The sequence below is a fragment of the Echiichthys vipera genome (assembly GCF_963691815.1).
Source record: "Echiichthys vipera genome assembly, chromosome: 7".
Lineage (NCBI taxonomy): Eukaryota > Metazoa > Chordata > Actinopteri > Perciformes > Trachinidae > Echiichthys > Echiichthys vipera.
In genome coordinates, this window is record NC_139832.1 from 14160356 (window position 1) to 14182794 (window position 22439).

The 22439-nt window shown below is 40.4% G+C and overlaps 2 protein-coding genes across 2 annotated transcripts; both read right to left on the reverse strand.

Moving 5' to 3' along the window:
- Window positions 1-169: 169 nt before the first annotated feature.
- On the reverse strand, window positions 170-12917 carry hps5 (HPS5 biogenesis of lysosomal organelles complex 2 subunit 2). The gene is made up of 23 exons (XM_083917023.1): window positions 12755-12917; window positions 10748-10877; window positions 10307-10417; window positions 10106-10170; window positions 9821-10013; window positions 8898-9028; window positions 8314-8532; window positions 8139-8210; window positions 7880-7968; window positions 7496-7674; window positions 6534-6692; window positions 6114-6273; window positions 4919-5036; window positions 4397-4540; window positions 4230-4298; window positions 3595-4145; window positions 2777-2897; window positions 2537-2686; window positions 2326-2445; window positions 1968-2081; window positions 1749-1855; window positions 911-1202; window positions 170-583 (listed from the first exon to the last, which is right to left on the reverse strand). Exons 2-23 carry the CDS (start codon window positions 10853-10855, stop codon window positions 523-525), a joined length of 3333 nt encoding a protein of 1110 aa, XP_083773149.1. The 5' UTR covers window positions 10856-10877; window positions 12755-12917; the 3' UTR covers window positions 170-522.
- A 1665-nt stretch (window positions 12918-14582) lies between these two features.
- On the reverse strand, window positions 14583-21056 carry gtf2h1 (general transcription factor IIH, polypeptide 1). The gene is made up of 15 exons (XM_083916231.1): window positions 20931-21056; window positions 20350-20511; window positions 20066-20258; window positions 19147-19312; window positions 18936-19029; window positions 18558-18707; window positions 18321-18400; window positions 18074-18201; window positions 17907-17994; window positions 17721-17809; window positions 16940-17057; window positions 15929-16019; window positions 15504-15619; window positions 15327-15419; window positions 14583-15248 (listed from the first exon to the last, which is right to left on the reverse strand). Exons 2-15 carry the CDS (start codon window positions 20501-20503, stop codon window positions 15162-15164), a joined length of 1647 nt encoding a protein of 548 aa, XP_083772357.1. The 5' UTR covers window positions 20504-20511; window positions 20931-21056; the 3' UTR covers window positions 14583-15161.
- Between the last annotated feature and the right edge of the window lie 1383 nt (window positions 21057-22439).

Here is a 22439-nt window from a genome sequence, read left to right on the forward strand (position 1 = left end):
ACTGTCTACATGGCTGGACAGTAGGGATATGTAGGATGGAATTACCGTTAAAAACAAAGTGTGTGGAACATTCTTTCCCAATGTTGTTGACATAAAATACATATTCACCAGACTCAACAATCATCATGCCGACAGTAACCTTTTGTTCTTAAAACACACAAACTCAAAATAAATTACAGACAGCTTTTATTCACACGTTACCTGGTTAGAACATTTCACTATAATTGTCAACGTTTCTTTTTTTAGTTAAAGAGATATTTTATTTCCTGTACGTGCAATAAAACATTTGACCTGAATCATTAAGAAAACTGAAAAAAAACAACAAAAAACAAAAACAAGTTAAAGTTAAAAAGTAAATACTGTTTTTCTCTGTGAGGGTAAGTACCTTACTTTAACCCGAAAGCTCAGACAAATGTTACAGTGCATAAGTTAAGGTGCAGCTTTAACAGCAGTTACTGGGGCGTTTTACATACAGTGTTAGTTAATCGTGTTTGGCGTAGAGAAGCTGCAGCTGAGCTTTAGTTAGGCGTGCTGAGACCACAGGAAGCGATCACAGCGCTCTAGCATCGTCTGGATCATCGCTCTGAAAAAGAAAACAAAACTAATGGTAATACCTATGAATTAAGTCAATTCAAATAATGTTCTGGAAACCGTTCCTGAACTGTCTTTTCAGACTTCATTCACACATTTTGGTTCAATATCTACCTTAAAAAGTCATTTTCAGACCTTTAAGAGAAATACACACCACTGAGAAACATGTTTAAACATTTTATACAGCTTTCTTCAAGGAGCACAAAGTTTATAAATAAGTTAATGGATCAAAATAGCATTTAACCACAATATTTCAAGCCTTCAAAAAACTCATTTGCATTACAGTTGATAACAGCACAGGAACTCCACCCTGACCCACCTCTGCCTCTTCTCAGCGACTCTCAGCAGCTCACAGACCAGTTTGGAGTGCGGTGAAAGGACCAGCTGCACGCCGCACTCCTCCAGGACGGCCATGGCGTGGTCAGGCCCGGCTGTCCGAGCCAGCATCAGGGTCAGGTTCTCCGGGTTGATCTTTCCGCTGCGATCTGCCGAGCCGTTGGACCGGCTGCTCCCGTTCACACCTGTGACCTGCTCTGAGTCTACCGCACTGCTGCACTGCTGAGATAACTGGATCAAGAGCTTCCACTCTTCCAAGGTCCGAGGCTCAACACCTGGAAAATAACAGAGGGACAGTACAGACATCAGAGTATGGTTGTTTTTCTTTTTGGTGAATATGTTTTGAGCCAGTGTCATTTAGTCGGAGTGTGTTTCATTTAAATGGTACCAAAGAAGCCACTCCAGTGAGGGCAGACAGTGTCACTAAGGTAAATCATTTATTACCTGGATGTTACCCGGTGTCATAAAGGTTGAACCATTGTTTGTGACCCAAACTGTCAGTGAAATTCTCCGTATTACTTAAAAAATAACATTTTTTTTACAGGTTTACGTTGAGGTTATGTCTGCCCGATCTGTAATGTTTGCAGTTGTTGACAATTTTTTTTTCTTTTTCTCAGCAATGACAAGAAGGAGAAAAGTTCACTTCAGCGGTTGGATCCACTTTGGTGTAATTGTGTAATCTCTGTCCGTCTGTTTTGGCTGTTTGGCTCATAACTTGTGTTGTGATGAAGTTACAGTGTATGTGTACATGTGTTTTCATGCAGCCGATTTGTGATTTTAAGTATGTGTCTATGTCTTTTGCCTGAAAGTAAACGTTTTACCGTCAGCTTCCTCCAGCAGATTGATGTCATCCAGCTGACAGATGGTGGAGAACACTTCTGTGCGACGCTGCAGCTCACAGCAGAGGTAGATGTAGCCCGTCCAGTACCTGCAAACACGCATTAAACAGAAGGTTAACAATGTGACAACAATGTGACCTCAAAAGCATAAGCAGCATTTTTTTTCTTTTGACTGTTGAATCAAAGAAAATGACTAAGTACCCGTGACTGCGGCAAGTCTCTGCCATCTTCTGTTTGGAGGACAGGTCTGCAGGAAGACGGATCAGGAGAGACAGGAGGCGTCCGTAACCCCAACTGAAACAATGAGAATGCCACCTGCAGCAGGAGTCACATGAAATCAGTTAAATATATTATTTCACTTTATTGTTTGACATTGTTGTGGCTTAAACAGAACACAAAAGATAAATGTGCCCATGATAGAAGCTTAGTTCACGTTCATATTTTTCTTTTTAGCCCCAAACTGAAAAGTTACTGGGTCTTTAAGTAAATGTTAAAAAAAACTAATTACAGGATCATACACCCCCCCGCCCCTATTTTTCCCACACTAACAGGACCAGACCTTGGCTGTCCATCAGGAGTCAGGGTATCATAGCGTTGAGGGGCATCGTGGGTAAGTGCCAACTCCAGCCAATCCTGCCGCAGTGATTCTGGCTCAAGAAGGGACTGCAAAAATGACAACCTACAGGAAGAAATGAATGTAAAAATTCAGCAACAAAGGGAGTTCAAAGTCTTTTTTGTCTTATGACAAGTAGATGAAACTTAATACGTACCTGTGCTCCTCGGTTCGTGACTGGACCAGATTATCCAGGTATGCCAGGAAGTGGCTTTTCTGAGCCATGGTCATTACATCAGCAGGAGTTATTGTAGGATAGAACTGCGTAAACGAGCGTACAGCCGCCTCCCCGTGCTTCTCATACAGCCTGGAAAACAACACAGCAAACTTACTTCATAAGGTCCCTCACAGCTGTCATATGAGCATGTGCCGAGCAGAGAGAAATGCGTGGACTGACCTGTGTAAGTGAGCGAGGAGAGGAGGTGCGCTCCAGGGCTGCAGCTCTCTCAGACTGCGCAGTGATCTCAGTAAATCCCCTCTCTGAATAACCTCCACCACCTTACTGGACCGAGTTAGATCTGCAGAGAACGACACAAGTTGATTTTTCAACTTCTTAAGTATCAGAGGTGCATGGGCCTTTGATTTAAATATGAAGTTATTAGATGAGGTCTGAAATGAGGACTGAATCACAAAGGTGGATTATAAATTGTAGAAAAAAATAATTGTGTGTTTTTTATAGGCTTCACTACCACAGAAGAACCAAATATATATATATTTCTACTATATTCTGAGGTATACAAAACCAACTAGTATTAATGTTGGACATACAGAATCAGATATTCTCTATGTTTTAAAAACGGTTAAATGATGAATGAATGAGTTTTATAATACAAAGGGAACAGCTACACTGATTTTTTTGAAAGGAGAAGAGTTTTGGATAGTTTTAGGACCTTTTCTCTGACTGTGGAAAAAGTAGTGTCTGCATGTCTGTGTGTATAAGAGATGGGGTTCTGGTTTTGTTTTTGTTTTTTTCTCCATCCAAGTTTGTTTGGTTTTAATACGTGGGAATGCGATGCAGTTTTAAAATATCCTATTACTTATATTTAACTTTCTTTCCCAAACACAGAAGCTCTCTATTTGTTCCTTGGTAAGTGTGTTTTCAGTTTTCTTCATCTATACATTTACATTCTACCATCATTTGTGAAATTTGAAATCTGAAAGTAAAACACAGGGGGGAAAATGATTAAAGTAGAGATTTAAGGGGAAGCTTCAGACCTAGCATGGCCTCAGTGAAGGAGCTCTGTGCCTCCGGCTTCTCCTGATAACACAGCAGACACGTTCTTCTCACACGCTCTTGGTCCAGCAGAAAGAAGTAGCGGCGCAGGAAAGTTGTGCACCCCAATACTTGTTCAATTTCCTGATTTCTAAAGCAGCTAAGCTCAGTGTAAAGCGTTGCCAGCTGGGTGAGATCAGCCAGGAGATCTGACGGTACAGGTTTAGGAGACAGCACTCGAACAGGATCTTGAGCTCTCCTGTTTGAAACTTCAGGCTCCTTTTCAGTGGAGTCACACTGGTCCTCTTTCTCTCCGAGCTCAGGAGACTCTCCTTTCTTCTCCTCTGTGACCTGATCTCCTGATGAGAAGGAAGACTCCTCTTGCCGCTCTGAGCAGGAGTTAAGATAATCCCACCGTTCCTCTCCTGGTCCATCCACCCTTGACTCGTGCTCTACAGGTCCGAGTATTCGCTCCAGCACCGCCAGCCACTCCAGCAGAGTTTCTTCCAGGCAGACTGGATCCAGAAGCACCAAAGGATCTTGGATCTGAGAGCTGATGTTGGGAAAATGTAACAATTAAATATAAGTTCAGTTTCTACTAAAAGGCTGTGAAATCAAAACAACGCAAACCACTTACGTAGCTCGCTCTGTAGCTGATCGAAGTTCCTGCATGTCGGCCTCTGTGTTAGGCATTTCATCATAAACTCTGTGATGACAAATATAATTCACTGGTTTTATCTGAATTACCTTTCATAGTCTAATAAAAAAACGTATTATAGTCCACTATCAAAGGTATGTACTTACTCATTCTCCATTTCCTCTGAGTATGATGCTGTGGCTGACATTTCGGCCTGTCCGCCCTCTCTGGATTCAGGCCGTTGCCAGAGCTCAGAGTTCATCTGGAGGGTGTTGATCTTCTCTGTTGTCTTCTTAACAAAACTAGAAACACTGAGAAATACAAAAATAATAAAACAGCCTTTCACAAATGATATTACATTAGACAGGTTTTCAGTCGAACAGCCACAAAGGACAAACAATTTCATGACAAATGAGTGAGTGTGATGCATGGAAATGAAACCTGCCACATGCGTCTGCACCGATGAATAATGTAAATTTATAAAAAACTAGATGTGGAGGTCTTCAGTTGAAAGGGGAAGTAAGCCCTCAAAAAGCCCAGCTGCACTTGAATGATTACAGTTATTATAGGAGTTTCAATCCTCATGAGAAAGAAAGCACAAATAACTTCATCAGTGTTGAATGCAGTGTGACACATCCTTGTATTCAAATCTTTTAGTGTGTTTGTCCTTCGTTTCCCTCAATGTTTACCTGTCTTTGACGGCCTGCAGTGCGATGCGATGGGGTTTGGGACGAAATGAGAGGGGGAGGTGGAAGTGCAGGCTTTGCTCAGATCGCTCAGCCTCCATACGCTCACTGCTCTGTGGATCTGAATAAAGATGGGGGCAAGAGCCAGAGGACAAACACAGATGGATGGAGTACTGGAGGGGACTGATGAAAGGCAGAGGACATAATGCAAGCAGATGGAGCAAAGGTGCCAGACACCACTATAGAGAAAACGTAAATTAAATGCTGCACGATGCAAAAAAATAAAAAAAAGAACCAAAATGGTGATTTTATGTGTGATACAATGGACAAGACAAGAAACTTGACATTAACAAAGTGTAGATTGTATTCGTAAAGACGTCAGAGTGATCATTCAGCTCTCACAGCGGATCCGAGCATACAGCAAGACTACTGATTCAATGATTTTATGTGGTTTTCAAGTCAAAATCTTATTGGTTTTAGTGGCAAACATACAAGACGGTATCAAAAACAGGTACATGATCATTATGACAACAAAGACAAAGTCAAAGAGTAAAATTATTGTCACGTTTATGCTGATACATCTCTCAGCAGGTAGAGATGCTCCCAGTTACAAAATCTTATTTGGTATTTTTCCCATGTTTTTTTTTTCATTTTCGGAGTCACAGATATAAAACTGAAAATAACTTCACTCTCTTTTCACACTGAACTAAGAAGAGGCAGAAAAGGGATTTGTTCCTGCTAAGGAACAAAGAGAGAGAAATAGGTAAGAAAGCAGTGAGGTAAGAAACAACAGAGTGAGTTTCTTGTCGTTAGCATTAGTTTGGTTTTTAGCTTTTTTGGATTTTGTTCATGTGCAGATTTAAAACAAAAGTAGAGGTAAATAAGAGTTTTAAGAAGAAGATAGCCCAGGATGATTAAGTTGTTACATTGTTTTTTTTTTTTTAATTAAGTTAATACTGTTCAACTTTATTCTTAATTATTATATTACTATATTATATTATTATTATACAATATTACTATTTATAATTGTTATGAGTAATTATATTAAAACTTCCTGTTTTTTCATAAAATAAAAATGAGTATGTTCGAAGGATTATTGGAGTATTAAAAAAATATTTTTTGCAATGTTACAATGTTGTATGTTTCAAAAGTGCAGTCATATTTATTGACAGCATTTGTCCAGGCGTCGATCTCTTACCATGATCCACCGGATCATCCTCCTGCACAAAACTGAACTCTTTGAGCCGCTCCTCCTCGGACGTGGACTGATTGATGAGGGAGCCCGTCTCCTCATCTGACTGACTTCCTCTGCGGCTGATCACACGGTAGATTCCACAGTCCAGGACGTTGAAGCTCTCCTGGTTAATGATATATCAGATCAACACACTTTATTGTTACCGGTCTTTTCGGATTTACAGGAGCTGCGTGCTTCAGTTCCAACAGGCTCATAGGAGTTAACATGTACTGAATGGACAGTTATCAAAGCATGATGTATTTGTGTGATGTGGAATTGTTCAAGATTCAATGGATGTCATAGAAAAGTAAAGTAAAGTGGGATGCTTATCGTATATAGTTATGGTGGTTTCCATTTCATCTACAGGAAGTTACTTTAACTTACATGTGAGGAGATGCTGCTTCTGCGGCTGCTGGAGGCGGAGTCAAGGGGCTCCAGTTTAGTGATGACCTCCTCCAGCTGGCCACTCAGCTCCAGGTGTGTGCTGGAGCTGAGCTGGGACCTTAGATGTTCGAGGCGGTCGATGGGAATGGATTTCCTGGCCTGAATTAAACAGGAATGACGAGGAAGGCTTATGTTAGTGCTTTATCAAAACAGGGCAGGTCTGATACAGTTCATAAGAAATCTGGTTAAGATCTGATTTCTAAAATGCTTGATCTACTTCTAACTTTAACTTGTAGCATGTACACTTCACATTTGTTTTTCACCGTCTGCACAGCCCCAGACTGACCTATTATATACAGTACACGGGTTCAATACAAACTACTACTACTATAATCACTTGTTATTTACAAGATAGCACTAGAGATGTGCTTGAGTGATTGATTCCTCAATTACGCAGCATTATGACGGGGTTAATGATAGTTTTTTTTTTTTTTACAATGCAGCGCTGTGCATAAGCCGTTTTGAGCTGAACTTTTGCCATCTGAGTTATTTATACAAGACCTCCTCATTACACTACAAAAACTTAAATATTTTGTTGGATGTAAACAAGGCCAGAAAAGGTAAGAGCAGAAGAGTCTCTGAAGAAATCAGAAATCAGAAATCAGCTGGTGCACGGAAAGTGTTGCTGTTTTGCAGGAGCCTAGTTTACAACTTGTTCCACACATTTAGTGCACATTTCACAGATTCAGTATGGACAGAAAGCATTGACATGACGTGAGGGTCGGACGCTTGCTTGCTGTGTTTTCCCTCTTCAAGGAATTGACTCCCCCTCAAGAAGTCCATGCGATAGGTCGACCTGGGAAAACATTTCTCCCTTAAACATGCCCATCCCTATCTAGCACCTGCATGTCTCTGTACACAGAGACAGAGGCCAGATGACATGGCAGCGGCAGCCATCTTACCCTGCTGGTGGTGATTGTGTGCTGGAACATACAGCAGACCACAGCAGCTAGAGGCCAGGACTCCCTCCGCAGCAGACGCTCGACACAGCGCTCAGCAGATAACAGGGAGAGGTGGGACAGACGTCCGCTGCCATGGAGACAGAAGAGCTCGTTACGGTAGACTGCGATATCAGCCAAGTCTGTGAAATCAGAAAACATGTCGCATCGGTTTAAAGTAATTCAAAACAGGAACAAAACATCTCTATGATCAATGCTAAAATCATTAAACATTCTGATGCTTTCCTTGTTATTATTAATGACTAGTGGTCCAATAATCAATCTTTTTACAGCTTACGTGTGTTCATGAATAAAATGTTTGCTTGTCTACTACAAATGATCGCATACCTTTGACTTCAGTCCACAGAAGCACTTGTCCGTTCTGAGGTGTGAAGATATAAACAGCTGAATCCGTCCACGTCAGCAGGTTCTGGTCTCTACAAAAGTTAGTGCACAGTTAATCCAGACACTGACTATTACTATTTAACAATGATATCTGGTGTAATCAACGTATTTGCCTCTGATTCAATAATGTGCATACAGTATAAAAATATAGGGAAGTCTCACAACTCAGATAATAAAATACATGAATTATTTCTATTATTACCCAAAGTAAAGCAGTTTAGGGAAGGCGACTGACTGGGGGCTCTTCTGCACTGGGTTGTAATGTGGCTCATCTCTGCAGGAAACGACAGTAGAACGAGAAGCAAATTTAAAACAAAAGAGAAATTAGGAATCAGGCCTTTTAAAGAGGACCATTTAAAAGCAGGAACAATCGGTACCTGTAAGTGATGAGAGGTAGAGGAGGGCAGGCCAGTGGCTGTTTGAACTGATGGGTGCTCAGAACCTCGCCATTAAAACTCGCCTCCCATATCCGAGACCCCGGCCGGGCAGAGTACAGCAGGGGGGGCTGACCAACTATAAGTCCCCTGTTCTGAGGGAAAAAGCATGCTCCATACTCCCCGTCACGCTCCTTATTTCCAACACGCCAGAACTTCTCCCTGAAGGTGGGTAAAGACAGAACAAAAAAATAATTATCAGGAGAAAGCAAAATTATCAAAATGACTTTGACAGAGCCCAACTGAATCACCGTTTACTAAATTATTTAAATACAAATGATAATGATAATCAGTATCTTACAAGACTAGAGAAATTCATTTTGGCTTTTGAATTACAAAATTATTTAATTTTCAACAAATGCCAAGATCAGCTTTTCCCAAAAAAAAAAGGAAAGAATCCTTAAACATGCCTGCATACACAAAACTATTACTGTATGTCTACCATTGGAATATATAATATAAAGGACACTTAATGGGCCCTGTGAGAGTTTCTCCTCCTGACACGACGCAGCCACGCTGGTACTCACCTCTCTGTGTCACAGAGGTAGCAGCGGGTCATTGAAGACACCAGCAGGCGGCCATCTTGGTACCCGAGCTGAACCACCCTGGAGTCCACAGTGGTGACGGTCTGAACAGGGAAGATAACGAATGCTGAACCCTAGAGACAAAGAAAACCAAACCAGATATTTACAGCATCTACATTACGTAAAAATGGTCAACAAAGAGGACTGAAGAAGAAGAAGAAGAAGAAGAAGAAGAATTCCTTTATTCGTCCCGCAATGGGGAAATTCAATTTTCACTCTTTTTTTTTCATTTTACACACACACAGAAGCGTGGCTGCATCCCCACCGCCTCCAGCAGGGTTGTCCGGGGATGAAAGTGTCACTTATGGCCCTGTTGTGTTCTTTAACTCTCTAATGTGGCATAGGTTTATATTTCACAATTATTGTTTATCTTCAGATCCTTCTTATGATCTTAACATTTCCCGGGCAGTTAAGTGCTTGCTAAGTGTTTTTTAAAACTCTCCTGTGGAAGTTACAGAGGTAGGGATGTTTACTGTTGATTGTACGGGACTCTCACACCGCCTCAAAACAGACTGTGACGAGTCTGATTGCATTGGCCACTGCAGTGTGACGTTGGGTTGTGTTTTTCCAAAAATGTAATCTGTCTGACCTTCTAACTGCAGCCTACTACGTTTCTCTTGTCCCCGCCCCGCTGCTCCCACCAGCACGGCTTAAACACACTACTCTGTTTAAAATGAATGGGTGTGAAACTTGAACGTTCTGATTCACAAAGAAGAAACAACACAAACTCTCTGCCACAGAGATGGGCATATTTTTTTGAAAGATTCAAATATTTATCAATAGTGTATGAAAACAAAAAGTGCCTAAAGTTTATGCAGTATATAAACATCACCACTGAGGAAACAGTTTTCACTGTGAATCACTACCTTGCCCAGCTTGGAGGATCCTGCACGGAGAAAGGACACCTTGCCTGCTGTATCCCCGACGAAAACTCTGAGCCCGCTGGTGTCCCAGCAGAGTGCAGTGATGTCCTGACCTCTGTGCTCCCAGGACACACTGACTCTCTCCGGACGGCCGCGCCTCTCCAGCTGCAGCTCCCACACCACCACCAGACCCTGACTGGAGCAGAGACAGACAGTGTGAACAATACAGACGGCACAACCAAACAGAGATAAGTGAGAGATGTATTTACTTCGTGGAGAGACCCTAACCTTGTTGCAACAGCGATAAAGTCTTCATCATGAGGGCAACACGCCACCTGAGCGATTGATCCCTCCTGAAAATGAGTGCACAATGGATTAGGAGTTAGAAAAGAAATCAAGACTTATGACTTATTATGTGCAGCTGCATCAATAAACAGCCGAACAATAAATCAACTCTGTATTTCTGACAGACACCCAGTCACATATCACCTTGTGAGTGAGGATGAGCCTTTGTTTCCAGCCCTCCTTCTGGATCAGGTGCAACCCTCCTGCCGATGTTCCTAATGCGAGCCACTTCCTTGACACTGCCAAACAGGTACACTGTAACACCGAGGACACAAAGTTTACTCATCTGTTTATGTAGATAACTGTTAAATTTACAATATTCTCATGATAACATGTTGATATTTGTGTTTTTAGTGTATCCACTTCTAAGAAACAGACAATCTGATGTTTCAATTGTCGTTTTACTGCCTTTAAAATCTATTGTAGCTGTTATGTTTTTAATCTAGTGGGTTTGGTGAGTACAAAGTACACGAGGTGCAGGCCCAATAACTGTTTATAGCCAGTCATGTTTCACTCTGTAGAATTTTAAAGCCATAAAAAAATACACTACTATAAATCGCTCAGACATGTGATGGTGAAACCTACCTTGAGCCTGCCAGAGTCTAACCTGAGCGCAGACAGAAGTGGATCGAGGCAGTCAAACTCTGCCAGGACATGACTGTGGTTCTCTGGCACGACTGGTACCAGAGGCATGTTCACTGATGATCTTCTACAACTGAGAGAATGAGATGAATGAGAATGAAAATAGGAAATAAAACTGTGAGAGACTTTAAGAGTCACTACTACTGATTCCTCACATACCACGGCCCTCAGCCGCGTGGCATCATATGACTTTCAGTAGTGTAACTACCCTTTCAAATTCACCAGTCATGACTCCAATTTACATCATCTCCGTCCTGGTAACAAAAACATGTTATCATCTCTGGTGAACCACAGATGTTGTTCAAATGTTTCTTGTCCTGGAGAGACCATTTTGCCAGGAACAGACGAGGCACCATTCAGTTTAACATGCAGCTCTACACAGTAAACTTTGACTTGATTTACTTGTTGTGGTTTTAGGCGAACTACGAGGAAGCAGAAGCAAAACTGAAGCTGCAGATTATTAGAAGAATCCAGTGGCGAAAAACACCGGTGTGTAAAAATGTTTGAAGCAAAAAGACAGAACATAATTGCTCCGAAGCATTAACGTAGTTGACACAAATATCTCAAAAGGAGGTAAGAAGTAGCAGTCAACTCTGACCTCTGTCTCTGTATTTGTTAACACTCGACTGCAACAGGAACGTATTTGGGAATGAGGAGGAATTTACCTGCTATAGAGACCTAGGGAAAAATGGTGACTCCAGCCCGAACACTGTTTTTTTACACAAATACATAGGCATAAGTTTCAATATGTGTATGGAACTTTTTTACTGTTTATCACTGATTTGTATTTGGGTGTCAGCCGTATGCCTTGTGGTGAACGTCTGCCGCTGGTTCATCATGTCAGTTATAATGTATTTAGATCCCTTACCTAAAAGTCAAAGTAGCAACAAAGCACTGCAAAAATACTTGAAGTTAATCAACTTTACCTCAAGTGTCAAACCTAATCACACCTAACTTAATATCACATTAAATGTGATGCATCGATATGCAAACAGCATTTTATTGATGATTTAGCTGGTCAAAATGGAGTTCATTTTAAAGTCCTCCTCCCAACCTGTTTCAAAGTATGTAAACTCTGAAGTAATAATTACACTGCAGATATCCAGGATGTTCTTTATAGATATCTAAAATGTAATTGTGGATATCTGGAATTAAAAGTTCAATAAACACGAATGGCAAAAGTGACGTAATTTTTTTAAAAGCATGATGTTGTGGAAAAACTCCTATTTCAGGTATCTACAATCCAATTGTTACTAGTCATAATTTTAATTTCAGATATCCCAAATGAAAAAAGACTTTCTAGATATCCTTAATGTGATTTTGACTATCTGAAATGCATTCTGACTAGTAAACATGTCATTAAGGATCGTTACAACTGCAATTTAAAGTAAGAGTTACATTACAGATATCCAGGATGTTCTTTAAAGATATCGAAAATATAATTGTAAATATCTAGAACTGAAAGCCCAATACACATGAATGGCAAAAGTGACGTAATTTGGACCAATAAGCAGTCATCGTGGATATCTCTAATTATCATTCTGACTAGTAGGAATTAAATGTTGACTAACAGAAACGGTGTTATGGGTATTATTATATCTAAAATGTAATTACAGATAGGAGTGATCCATATAACCATAGCAACCAACAGTTTAAAGGGCAGATCCAATCGTCCGTTGGCATCACGAGACCTGTCCGTTGCATAGTGGTCTGCTGACACTGATGCTAAGGTTTATATCAAAACTAATGCAGTGTCGAAAGCCTTAAAAAATAACATGAGCACGACATATCTATGTTAAATATATATGACGATTTATTCAACTTAAATAATAATCCGAAGATCGTTTAATTACGCCAACAAACCGCCCAACTGTCACCGTAAACACGCTAGCTAAGTTAGCTAAGGCAGTTGTGTTGCCTTTCACTTGTGGTTCGTCAGGAGAAACTCACCAAATTAAGGGAAACACTCCGCTCTTTACCGCCTACAAATCCACACCGAGCCGCCGAGCTACATCGCGAGTTTACTTGTTTTCTGGAGAGGGCCAGCGGTCAGTCTCACGCCACTTTGACGGGAAAGAAGCCGAGCTGTCACGGCTCCTCTCAGCTGACGTGAGGGCACATCCGGGCGGACACAAGGAAACAACACTTTCTCCAAAGCAGCTGCGCGTTTACAAACGGCTAACGGTAAACGGGTCTCTCACGTGTATGAAGTACCACCACGCGCTCTGTTTCAAACAACAGAAACGATGAAATGATTTAATGTTGCATGTGGTGCGAAATATGTCAAAAGTCTAATAAATTAATAAATAAACACAGAAATAAATGTAGAAATAAATAAATGTACAAATAAACCCACCTCTTATCTTATTAAAGTTTGAATATGTAGCATATTCATTAAAATCTATATTTAAAAAAAAAAATACAAACATTGGGGTACAGAACGAAAGGATTGCTTTTCCATAAAAATAAAAAAAAAAATGTTTTAATTAATTAATATTCAAATTTTCTTTTTATGGTTTGACAATGACTGTCTGTCCCGTTCTGTTTACATTGTACCAGCCAATCATGGCCGGCATTGCGGGTTGCCAGTGTTGTCTGTTGTTGGGTGCAGCTACTGTCGGCTGGCACTGGGTGAAATGGAGTTTGCCAATCCTGCAGCTGCTTTATTATTTGTCCCAGCAGCTGAGTGACGGGAGACGGACAAAAACCAGAGTGAATATAGGCCAAGCATTCACTCCATGGACTGAGATAAAGGAGTTAAACGACATTAAAACACACACCCAAATGGCTTTGTTCCTCCTTGATCGGTAAGCTAACTTTCATGTTTACTTAGCTGTAACGGCTAATGGTAACTGTCAGTCAAACTCCTCTGCAAACCTTGTTTTAATGGTGCGATTTGTCAGAGGGGATGGGTTCAAACAGGCTCCGGTCTCCTGAAGACTACTGGACCGGGTCTGACCAACCTGGCAACCTGAGTGGAGCAATTATTTTCTGTTGTTGCGACTACGATCTTGAGAGACTGGACGGCGGTGTTCTGCTCATTCTCCATATTCAACCTTTAACATATGTGCACAGAAATATAGAAATAAATAAATGTATGTAAACAAAAGTGTAGAAATACTGTGAATGTAAAGCACTCATTTATTCTTGTATTTGTTTATTTGTACATTTATTCATGCATTTATTGAGACTTAAGTCATGCTTAGTCCTCCATATCCAGGGTCTATGGGAGAGATAGTCCCCATGACCCAGAACTCACACTCTCGGGATGCTCAGTCTGTTTTGAACTGCACATCTAAGGATCTAAGGACGTCTCAGCATTGATGCTGAGGAGTGGTAGCTGCCAAGAAGATGATTCCTACCAGCTGAAAATCTCCTCACACGCGCGCACACACGCGCGCGCGCGCGCACACACACACACACACACACACACACACACTTTTAGAAATGTCTCAATTAAATGATCATACAAATGGATAAGGTTCTACACCACCATTGTTGATCTTATGGGGTCCATTCATCTCAAAGACAAATAATCGTAAAATGTTTGTATACCACCTATGTAACATCTTAAAAACAGCTTAGGTACACTGCATCTCTTGCAGCTTTTTATTGTAATTTGTTGTTTATTTCATGTTGTGCAAGTTGCTTGACCACAAAATTCAAACTTAATGGACTTAATTAAATATTGCAGTTTCAATACACAGTGGCATGAACAAAATCTCACTTTAATTCATAGTGACATTTTTGTCTTCAGTGCAGACAGAAGGTGCAGACATTACAAACCAGTGACCGACGCACACACACACACACACACACTAATGCACTCAAGTGTGAGGTGTCTTTACAGTATTGCTATATTCACGTCACCTTTTGTTTCAGATTTTCTTGGACTTTGTTCCAAAAATCGACCCAGGGCTCAGAGGGGCTCCTTGTTTGTCCAAGCCTTTTCTCGGCTCTGTGCTCGGAGGAAACGCATGTTGGCAGTGCTCTGCTTGCATTCCACACACCACCCTCTTGTCCAGAGTGCCTTTCTCATTTTCCATTTGATATTTGGTCATATTACACCATTTTAAAAGTCCCATTCAACCATTTTACCGGCACCAATCTCTCAACCATTGAGAAAACACAAACAAAAGAGAAAAAAACTAATTACAGTTATTTGTGACGGAGATAGTCTCTGTTGAACAGTTGGGGATGTAGCAGCATCCACCTAAATCCTCATGAAGCCCAGTGAATCCTGTCCCATCAGGCTGTTATCTGTGGTCTCTTCACAGCAGTCTGGAGAACCTTCTCAGGTCACTTGTCCATATACTGTAATGTCTTCCTTGTCCTCTCTTTGACAAACCATCAGACCTCAAGTCTTCCTCAACATGCGACGGGTTTGCCAGACGTGGAACTTGCTATAGGCCGTCTGCAGCATCTCCTCCAAATGCCCTGTGAGCTGTGGGGACGTCAAACACATTTAACACAAGTGCCACCGTGTATGAGACACTGCGTTGTCATTAATATCTTGACTTACATTTGTACTTAAGTATTGACGCTGAACCTTCTCCTGAAAAGGACAAAGTTTGGTCATCTGAAATCTCTCAAGGTTTGACTTCATTTTCATCACCTATATGGAAAAAAGTATGAGATTATGAGCATTAATCTGAAGAAAAAAAATATTTGACTTCCCGCTCATGAAATTATTATTCACCTTTTCCTCCAAAAATGGCGTGTTTACAGGAAAACAGGACCAAAAGTGTCTTAACAACTCTCCAGCAGCTGCATAAAGATGCTTCAACTCTCCTTGAACCTCAGTCGGAACCATCTCTGAAAAAACAAATACAAAACCTGCCTTGATGGACTAAGGTTTAAGTAATAGTGCATCTTATCTTTTTCCATATCTTACTTTATTGCAGGTATTTACATAAAAGGTTTCTGCCCAATGTGTACATTTTTACTGTGTATAACCAAAGAAATGAAAGAAAGCAACAGTGAATCTGTGGGTAAACAGTGAACAATCCACAAATCTTATATGGAAATTACGAGATTTTAATCCCTTCATCCATTCTTACAGAAGGCCAAGGCTTTAACAGTTAGTATTAATACTGTTATTTAACAGTTGTACGACACACTTACGATTTATGGCTTGCTGTGTTGCTGCCTGCATGAGGACGCCACCTGGAGAAAGTGCTGCGATGGCAGAACTAGCAGTTGTGCTGGACAACACCTGCAAAGAGTATTACTGTGTTAAACACTTTGAAAGCACCATTCATAGTTTTAATTATTTACAAGGAAACAACCGGAGCAACACATTTTTGGTGTGAAATGTTTGATTATAGTTTGCTGTATCTGACACATTTTCAAGACTGAAGAGAGAACCTGTGGATCCTCATATGTCAAAATCTAAATCTTCTGACCTGACCAAAGAATCAACTAAATTAAACAGTGAATAATCTAAAATTATCTCTGCATTTTACATATCGCGAGTAACCTCATGCGTTTTTTCCGTGTCTACATCAGTGAATCTGTGGTCGCTGTCTACCTGTTTGAAATCCGTGAACAGAACAGAATTACTGAGTCCTGGTTTGATAGCCGCCGCTTCTCATCCTGGCTTGGCGTACGTGCAACCGATTAAGCCAGGATGATCAGACCAGACTAGCTCAAGGCTGGCTTTTTCATTCATCCGGTCTTGATTCTGCCTTTAGGGAACAGCCCCCTGGAGGTGTGTGATGTGTTGTAGGAGGGAGGACATGACGCAGATTATACAACACCAATGGAGCTAGCGTTCTTAATTTGGCCGTAAACAACAGAGTTTCCTGCTTATCCTTGAATGTGCCTGATGATTTGGGTTTCTTACTGACAGAAGTCCCGGGATATTGTTGTCTCCCCAGATAAGACATTTTCATTGCCATCCTAATGTAAATCCCCCTTCTTCTTCACGTGGATACAACAGAGAATTAGTGGCTGTATTCTCACACGAACCCACTGAGAGAATACCCAGACTTTTTACGAGGGAGCTGGCAGGGTAATCTCTGCCCGTCTGGATTGGATATTTGCGTTCACGCACACAGCCCCGCCTGTTAATGTCTGGATAATGTCAGGTGTGCAGTGCATATGTGAAAGGTGGTACAGCATGTAGGATCTAACCTGAGTGAGGTTGGGTTTATAATTGACCATCTCATGACGGATGAAGTTGACAGAGTTGATGATATCTTGGCTCGTCGTATAATGTTGGGACTGAAGTGGCACAGGACCATGAGCATACCTTATAAATGAAGAGAGGCAGTGAGAAACATTTTATTAGAGCATGTCATAGATTAAACCGAGAATACAATGCCTGTGTGAATGCATAAAGTGGGGGCTGGATCATCCCATTTCCATTCACTTTATATGTTGAAGAGACATTCTGTTGTTATGGCCAGTGGCAGGAAACTTTACACAGTAAAAACAATAAATCAGACCTGTGAAATTAAATACCAAGTGTATTTTTAAACGGTTCAATGTTTGCACTATCCAGAGAAAGTGAGGAGCCTCTTCAGTTCTGGCTACTGAAACTCAAATAGTTTTAAGTGATAGAGCTGACACAACTAATCACCCAATTGTTTCGTCTCCGTCCAGCTGAAGGAAAGAAAACTGACGAAGCGACTATGAACCGTTTTTCTTTTGAAGTCAATTTTAAAGTAAAAAAGATCCAAATATCTGTTGGTTGCAGATTCTGAAATGCAGAAAAATATACTTTCTTTCCTCTGTTTCGTATATTATAACCTGAACAATGAATACTGAGTTTTGTGACAGCTTGGAAAATGAATCAGGTGTTAGATGAAAATATTAATCTACAAAATGTGTTTCACTAGTCACTGCCATTTGGAGTTAACAAGTTACACTGTATGGAAGAAAGAACAGAAAACAAAATGTGGAGAAACTGTACCTGTCAGACTTCTTGAGGTTTAATGCAACTGTTTTTGGTCTGTCTTCCCTTTGCAGATCTTCATATTCTATGGCTTCTTGTAATTTAACCTAAGAAAGTTAGCCAACAGAAAAAGTGACGCAGTCTGTCACAGAGAAATAACCATATTTTGATAAAAACTCTGTTAGAGCAGCAGTGCCATCATACTTTCTTTACAGGAGGCTGGAAGAAGTCAGAATCCCTCGAGTTTCCATCTGTGCTACTCGTCTCGCTAGCTTGGTCAGCTGCTGATTCCCTTTAAAAAACATGATACAGTTAGCAAAAAACGGAACAGATGGAGCATGTGATATTATTTTCAAAAGTGATTTATTTACCCCTTGCGTGAGCCTGCAGCCAACACCATGGCGCTGTGATGGTTGAACCGCTTTATAATGGCAGAGTTGCAGCTCTCCTTCACCGTCCGGTTCGAATTGGAAGTTGAAGCCATTGTTACTCCGTAACCCTGCGTCACAGAAAATACCAAGTCTTGAGGTCGAAGGAGGAAAAGGAAAAAAGAAATCTGTACGAGTAAATTATTTAGTAGCATGATGTGGCTGTGATTGGCTTATCATTAAATCTCACCTCGTCTAGCGTTTTATCCTCCAACGACAGGAGGTCCACCAAAGGATTCTTCACTCCTTGAACCACCATAGACTTTAACCCTGTGTGAGACAAACGCAGCAAACAGAGTTGAGGCTTGGCGGTTTCGTTGTTCAGTGACTAATTAAATGTTGAAATAACACATATACTGACATTGTTAGAAAACCCTTGTATTTATATATATTGGATTTGCACCTGTAAACGCTTTAAAACTCCCACCTTTTTCATCCTGTTTGGCACACTCTGAGAAGATATCCTGTGTTCCTGTGTTGATGCGGTCTCTGTGAAAATAGTGGGATTGGAAAAAGCGGGTCCAGAACTCCTTCTCCGTCAGGTTGTGAGGCACGTTTTCGCTGTACTTCTGCTTCACTGCAAGTATAAAGCAACGTGCATGTTTAATATCAGCCACATAACTGTCCGTCTAAAGATTTACCAGCTGAATTCACAAAGAAATTCTTCCTCTCTGGTTGCAGTGCGTTAATCAGTGCAATCATTGTTGTCATTTTTTGGTTGAAATGGAAATCTGAGCTTGTAGCAGCCTTTTCCTGGTCACTCATTACTGTTGCAACGGATGAGCTAACTGCAAAGGTGTAATACCTGCGGGGTATGTTCTGAAGATGGATTCAATAATGTCAGCTGTCAGGTTATATCTCAAGCCGTTGCAGCCGTCTGTCTGAGGTCTAATGTCTGCCTGTGAAGCACAGAAATGACATTTAAAACAATGTTGTTAATGCTGAAGTCGTCAATGTTTGAATCAGTTGTGAAATTTAAGACGAGACTGTTTTGACTTTTGACTTGATGTACTCACCAGAAAGGCTCCAGATATACCGACTTCCTGTTTGTTGTTGGACACGGCGGGGTCAGCGTTGTTTATGTCTCCTAACCGGTTGGCCCAGAACTCGTCTGCACTGATCACCTGGCTCACCACGAGATCTTTATACAACTGGAAAAGCACTGGATCTTCTTGAAGCATCCTACAGGAGAAACATTTTAAGAATAAAATGAGTCTAAATTGCCTAAATAACCTAATTAGTGTTAGCGATTTAATGTAACGCATCCTTTAAGAAAAGAAATATACTCTATATGAATTAAATCATTAAAAAATAACATATTAAAATCAATCTTACATTCACATACACTCATCTGTCAGTTTATGAGGTTCATCTTGCTAAAACCAATGCAGTTTAAGTTATAATGTTCATTGTTGATTCAACTGTATGGTCACTTTGTAGTTCGGGATATAGCTGAATTGTATTTTGTCAACATTTTTATCAATGAGACTAAATATTAGAATCCTCTCTCGCTGCTGTAACACAAACTGCACCCTCCAAAAAGACCAAAAGGTTTTTATCAACACCTCTAAAAAACAGTTTCAAATATGTGGATGTTGAGTTAAGGTTAGTCACGTGCTGCGCCCAAAGTCAAAGTCACAACACTCTGACGTCACAACAATAACTGAACAGGATACAGAGAGCATGCAAACCTTTAAAATAGGCATTAAACACTGTTTTTTTTAATTATCATTATTATTTTTTAGATTTAAACATTACTCAAGACTGGAGTTTTTGTTGTGTCTCATTGAGTTCCACATAAATCAGAACAGTGTATGGATTGACTCAACGTAGGACAGTAAAGGAACAAACAGACAATACATTCATTGTTGATTTTGATTTTTTAATGCCATTTGATGCCAACAACAAAAACCAGACAGAACGGCTGAGTCTCACCTGTTTTTCTCCTCCAGTTCCTTGTTGGCTTTCTTCTTGAACTTGGGCAGCAGCTGCTGCAGCAGCTCTTTGGCAGCGTCTCTGTCTTTGAGCGCACTGCTCTCATTGGAAAAGTGGAATGTGGTACTTTCGCCCGTGTGAAGCACCAGCTGGAGCTGAATTTTGGCTTTACCATCTGGGCTGATCTTCTGACCTGAACAGAGAACAAATCCAACTTGTGAACATCATCTCTGACACATCATTATTGTAACACTCGGTGTAGGTGGATGGTATCAGGTACTCACAGCGAATATCTGCATATAAGTGGCTGACTGAGAAGCGGTCTTTGCCCTCTGGACCCCAGGCTATGCGTTCAGCCATCAGATAAAGTGTGCCATCCTGCTTCCTCTGGCGAACCTTTTTCACCACCAGCAGCACCTCCTCTGACAGTGATGCCATGGCTCAAACTGAGAAAGTAACTGATTATCTTTAATAATCTTGATCAATATAATGAATATCACAGATAAAATGACAAACAGCACATGAGAAAGAACTGTTGATACCTCATAAACATGAATTTAAGGCTATGACTTATTATCTAACATGAGCAACATTAAAGGTGGCAGGAACAAAGACACTTATTTAATGCAACACTTTGACCAGATGCAAACCCGAACTATTTCAGCTGATTTAAACACACCATCCTGCATAAATGTAAAGCTCCGAGAAAAGGTTAATCCGCTGCTAAGCAACGCGATGTAAACACAAACAAGCAGCTGTTGTGTTTACAGTTTTATCATATTAACTTAGCACCGTTAGCTCACGTTAACAAGCAAGAAGAGAGAATAAAGCCTGAGGCAGAAGTCGGCACTAAACTTATTTTTACCTCAAAATAAATCGATGCTGCGACGGATGCCTCGCTTTCATTCAGTGCATAATAACAAACTAATGTATTTTTGAATATAAAAATAACTGAATGACTTATTTTAAACTGGATTTTGACTACTCTATCAGACAGGGTCCTGACTCTGCGCCGACATGACTGCCAGGCGGCGTGTTACACTGAAAGCGTTCCGACTGGATAACGCGGTAAGTAATGAGTTCCGGTCAGAGCCGTACACTGTGTACAGATTATTATATTATAATTATATTAAGTCTATGTTCAGAAGTCTTTATATCGACTGTGTTCATGTATAGCACATTATATAAAATGTATATAATTCGGTTAATTTAATGCAAACATCGATATTAATCTATATTAATATTGGTATGTACTGACTTCGTATTTGATGAATACGAATTTGTATTTAAACATTATTTTCATTTATTTATTTTGCTTCCACAAGGGCAGAATGGCAGCAATAAACAAGTTTGGATAATGTGAAAAAAACATGCAACTGACAGTTCACACATTTTTTTACTGCCTTTATTTTGTTTAATAGACACCAAAAGCTAAATATCAGGGTCACTGAGTTGTTTTTCCTGGAGCGAAGCCTCTCAGTCACCCATGGATGAATAATGTATATTATATTTTTTTGTTATAATTATTAATGCACTCATGTGTACATCACTTTAATGGTGAAGCTAGCTGCTGGTCCTGGGATAAATAAAAGCGTATTAACCTAATCTATAATAATACATCTATTCTTTTGGTAATATGTTATATCAATAATCTGAATTGTTATTTTATAAGTATATGGGCAGATTTTAAGTGATCTACAGACTGAAAAGAGCAGAACGCACAAATTCACAAAGAAATAGTTTATTCTTTTTTTCAAAAATCTGGATCGGCAAAGTAACTAAAAGTCATTAATTTGCCTCTGAAGTGTATTCAGGTGTGGATTAATGCAAAAGCTGCAGCCTACGGGCCCCACATGTGCAAGAGCCCCGGATTGGCGAGACAGTTTCAAATTATTTTAATTTACATTGACCCTATTAGACCATAAGACATCTTGAATCAGCTTCATAAGGTCAATAATGTCATAAGTTTTATTAGGTCAAAATCCCATGAAGAAAATCCTTGAATTGACACAAAACAGGGTCCTGCTGCAGAGGCTGTGGGCTCTTGGTTTAGAAACCTAAACGTTGTTACCAGCTTGCAGATGCACTGTGAATGGCTTTTTCTTCGGCATTACTGTTCATAGTAAAGGCTGTCTCAGAGTGTGTGCATGTGGGCCATGTAATATTCCTAGCACACAAATATGGCACTAAATAACTATTTTTCTGTTAGTAAGAGACAACCTTAATCCACCCCTGAGTTTCTATTCAGGTGCATTTTCCTAAATAAATATATTAATTTGTATTAACCTCAGCCCAACGGCTGCTTTAGAGAGTACTCCAGCACCTGGTTAATTCAACCAAGACAAAACAATGTGTTATTGGATGGTGCGACTAC

Coding starts and splice junctions, on each gene's coding strand:
- hps5 (XM_083917023.1), bottom strand. CDS start 10,855: ATGCCTCTGGTACCAGTCGTGCCAGAGAACCACAGTCATGTCCTGGCA. Junction 10,171..10,306: donor GGCTCATCCTCACTCACAAG/GTGATATGTGAC, acceptor ACTCATTTTCAG/GAGGGATCAATCGCTCAGGT. Junction 4,541..4,918: donor CTGCAGGCCGTCAAAGACAG/GTAAACATTGAG, acceptor TGTATTTCTCAG/TGTTTCTAGTTTTGTTAAGA.
- gtf2h1 (XM_083916231.1), bottom strand. CDS start 20,503: ATGGCATCACTGTCAGAGGAGGTGCTGCTGGTGGTGAAAAAGGTTCGC. Junction 16,020..16,939: donor ATAAACCCAACCTCACTCAG/GTTAGATCCTAC, acceptor TACTCTTTGCAG/GTGTTGTCCAGCACAACTGC. Junction 15,249..15,326: donor GTCAATACTTAAGTACAAAT/GTAAGTCAAGAT, acceptor ACGTCCCCACAG/CTCACAGGGCATTTGGAGGA.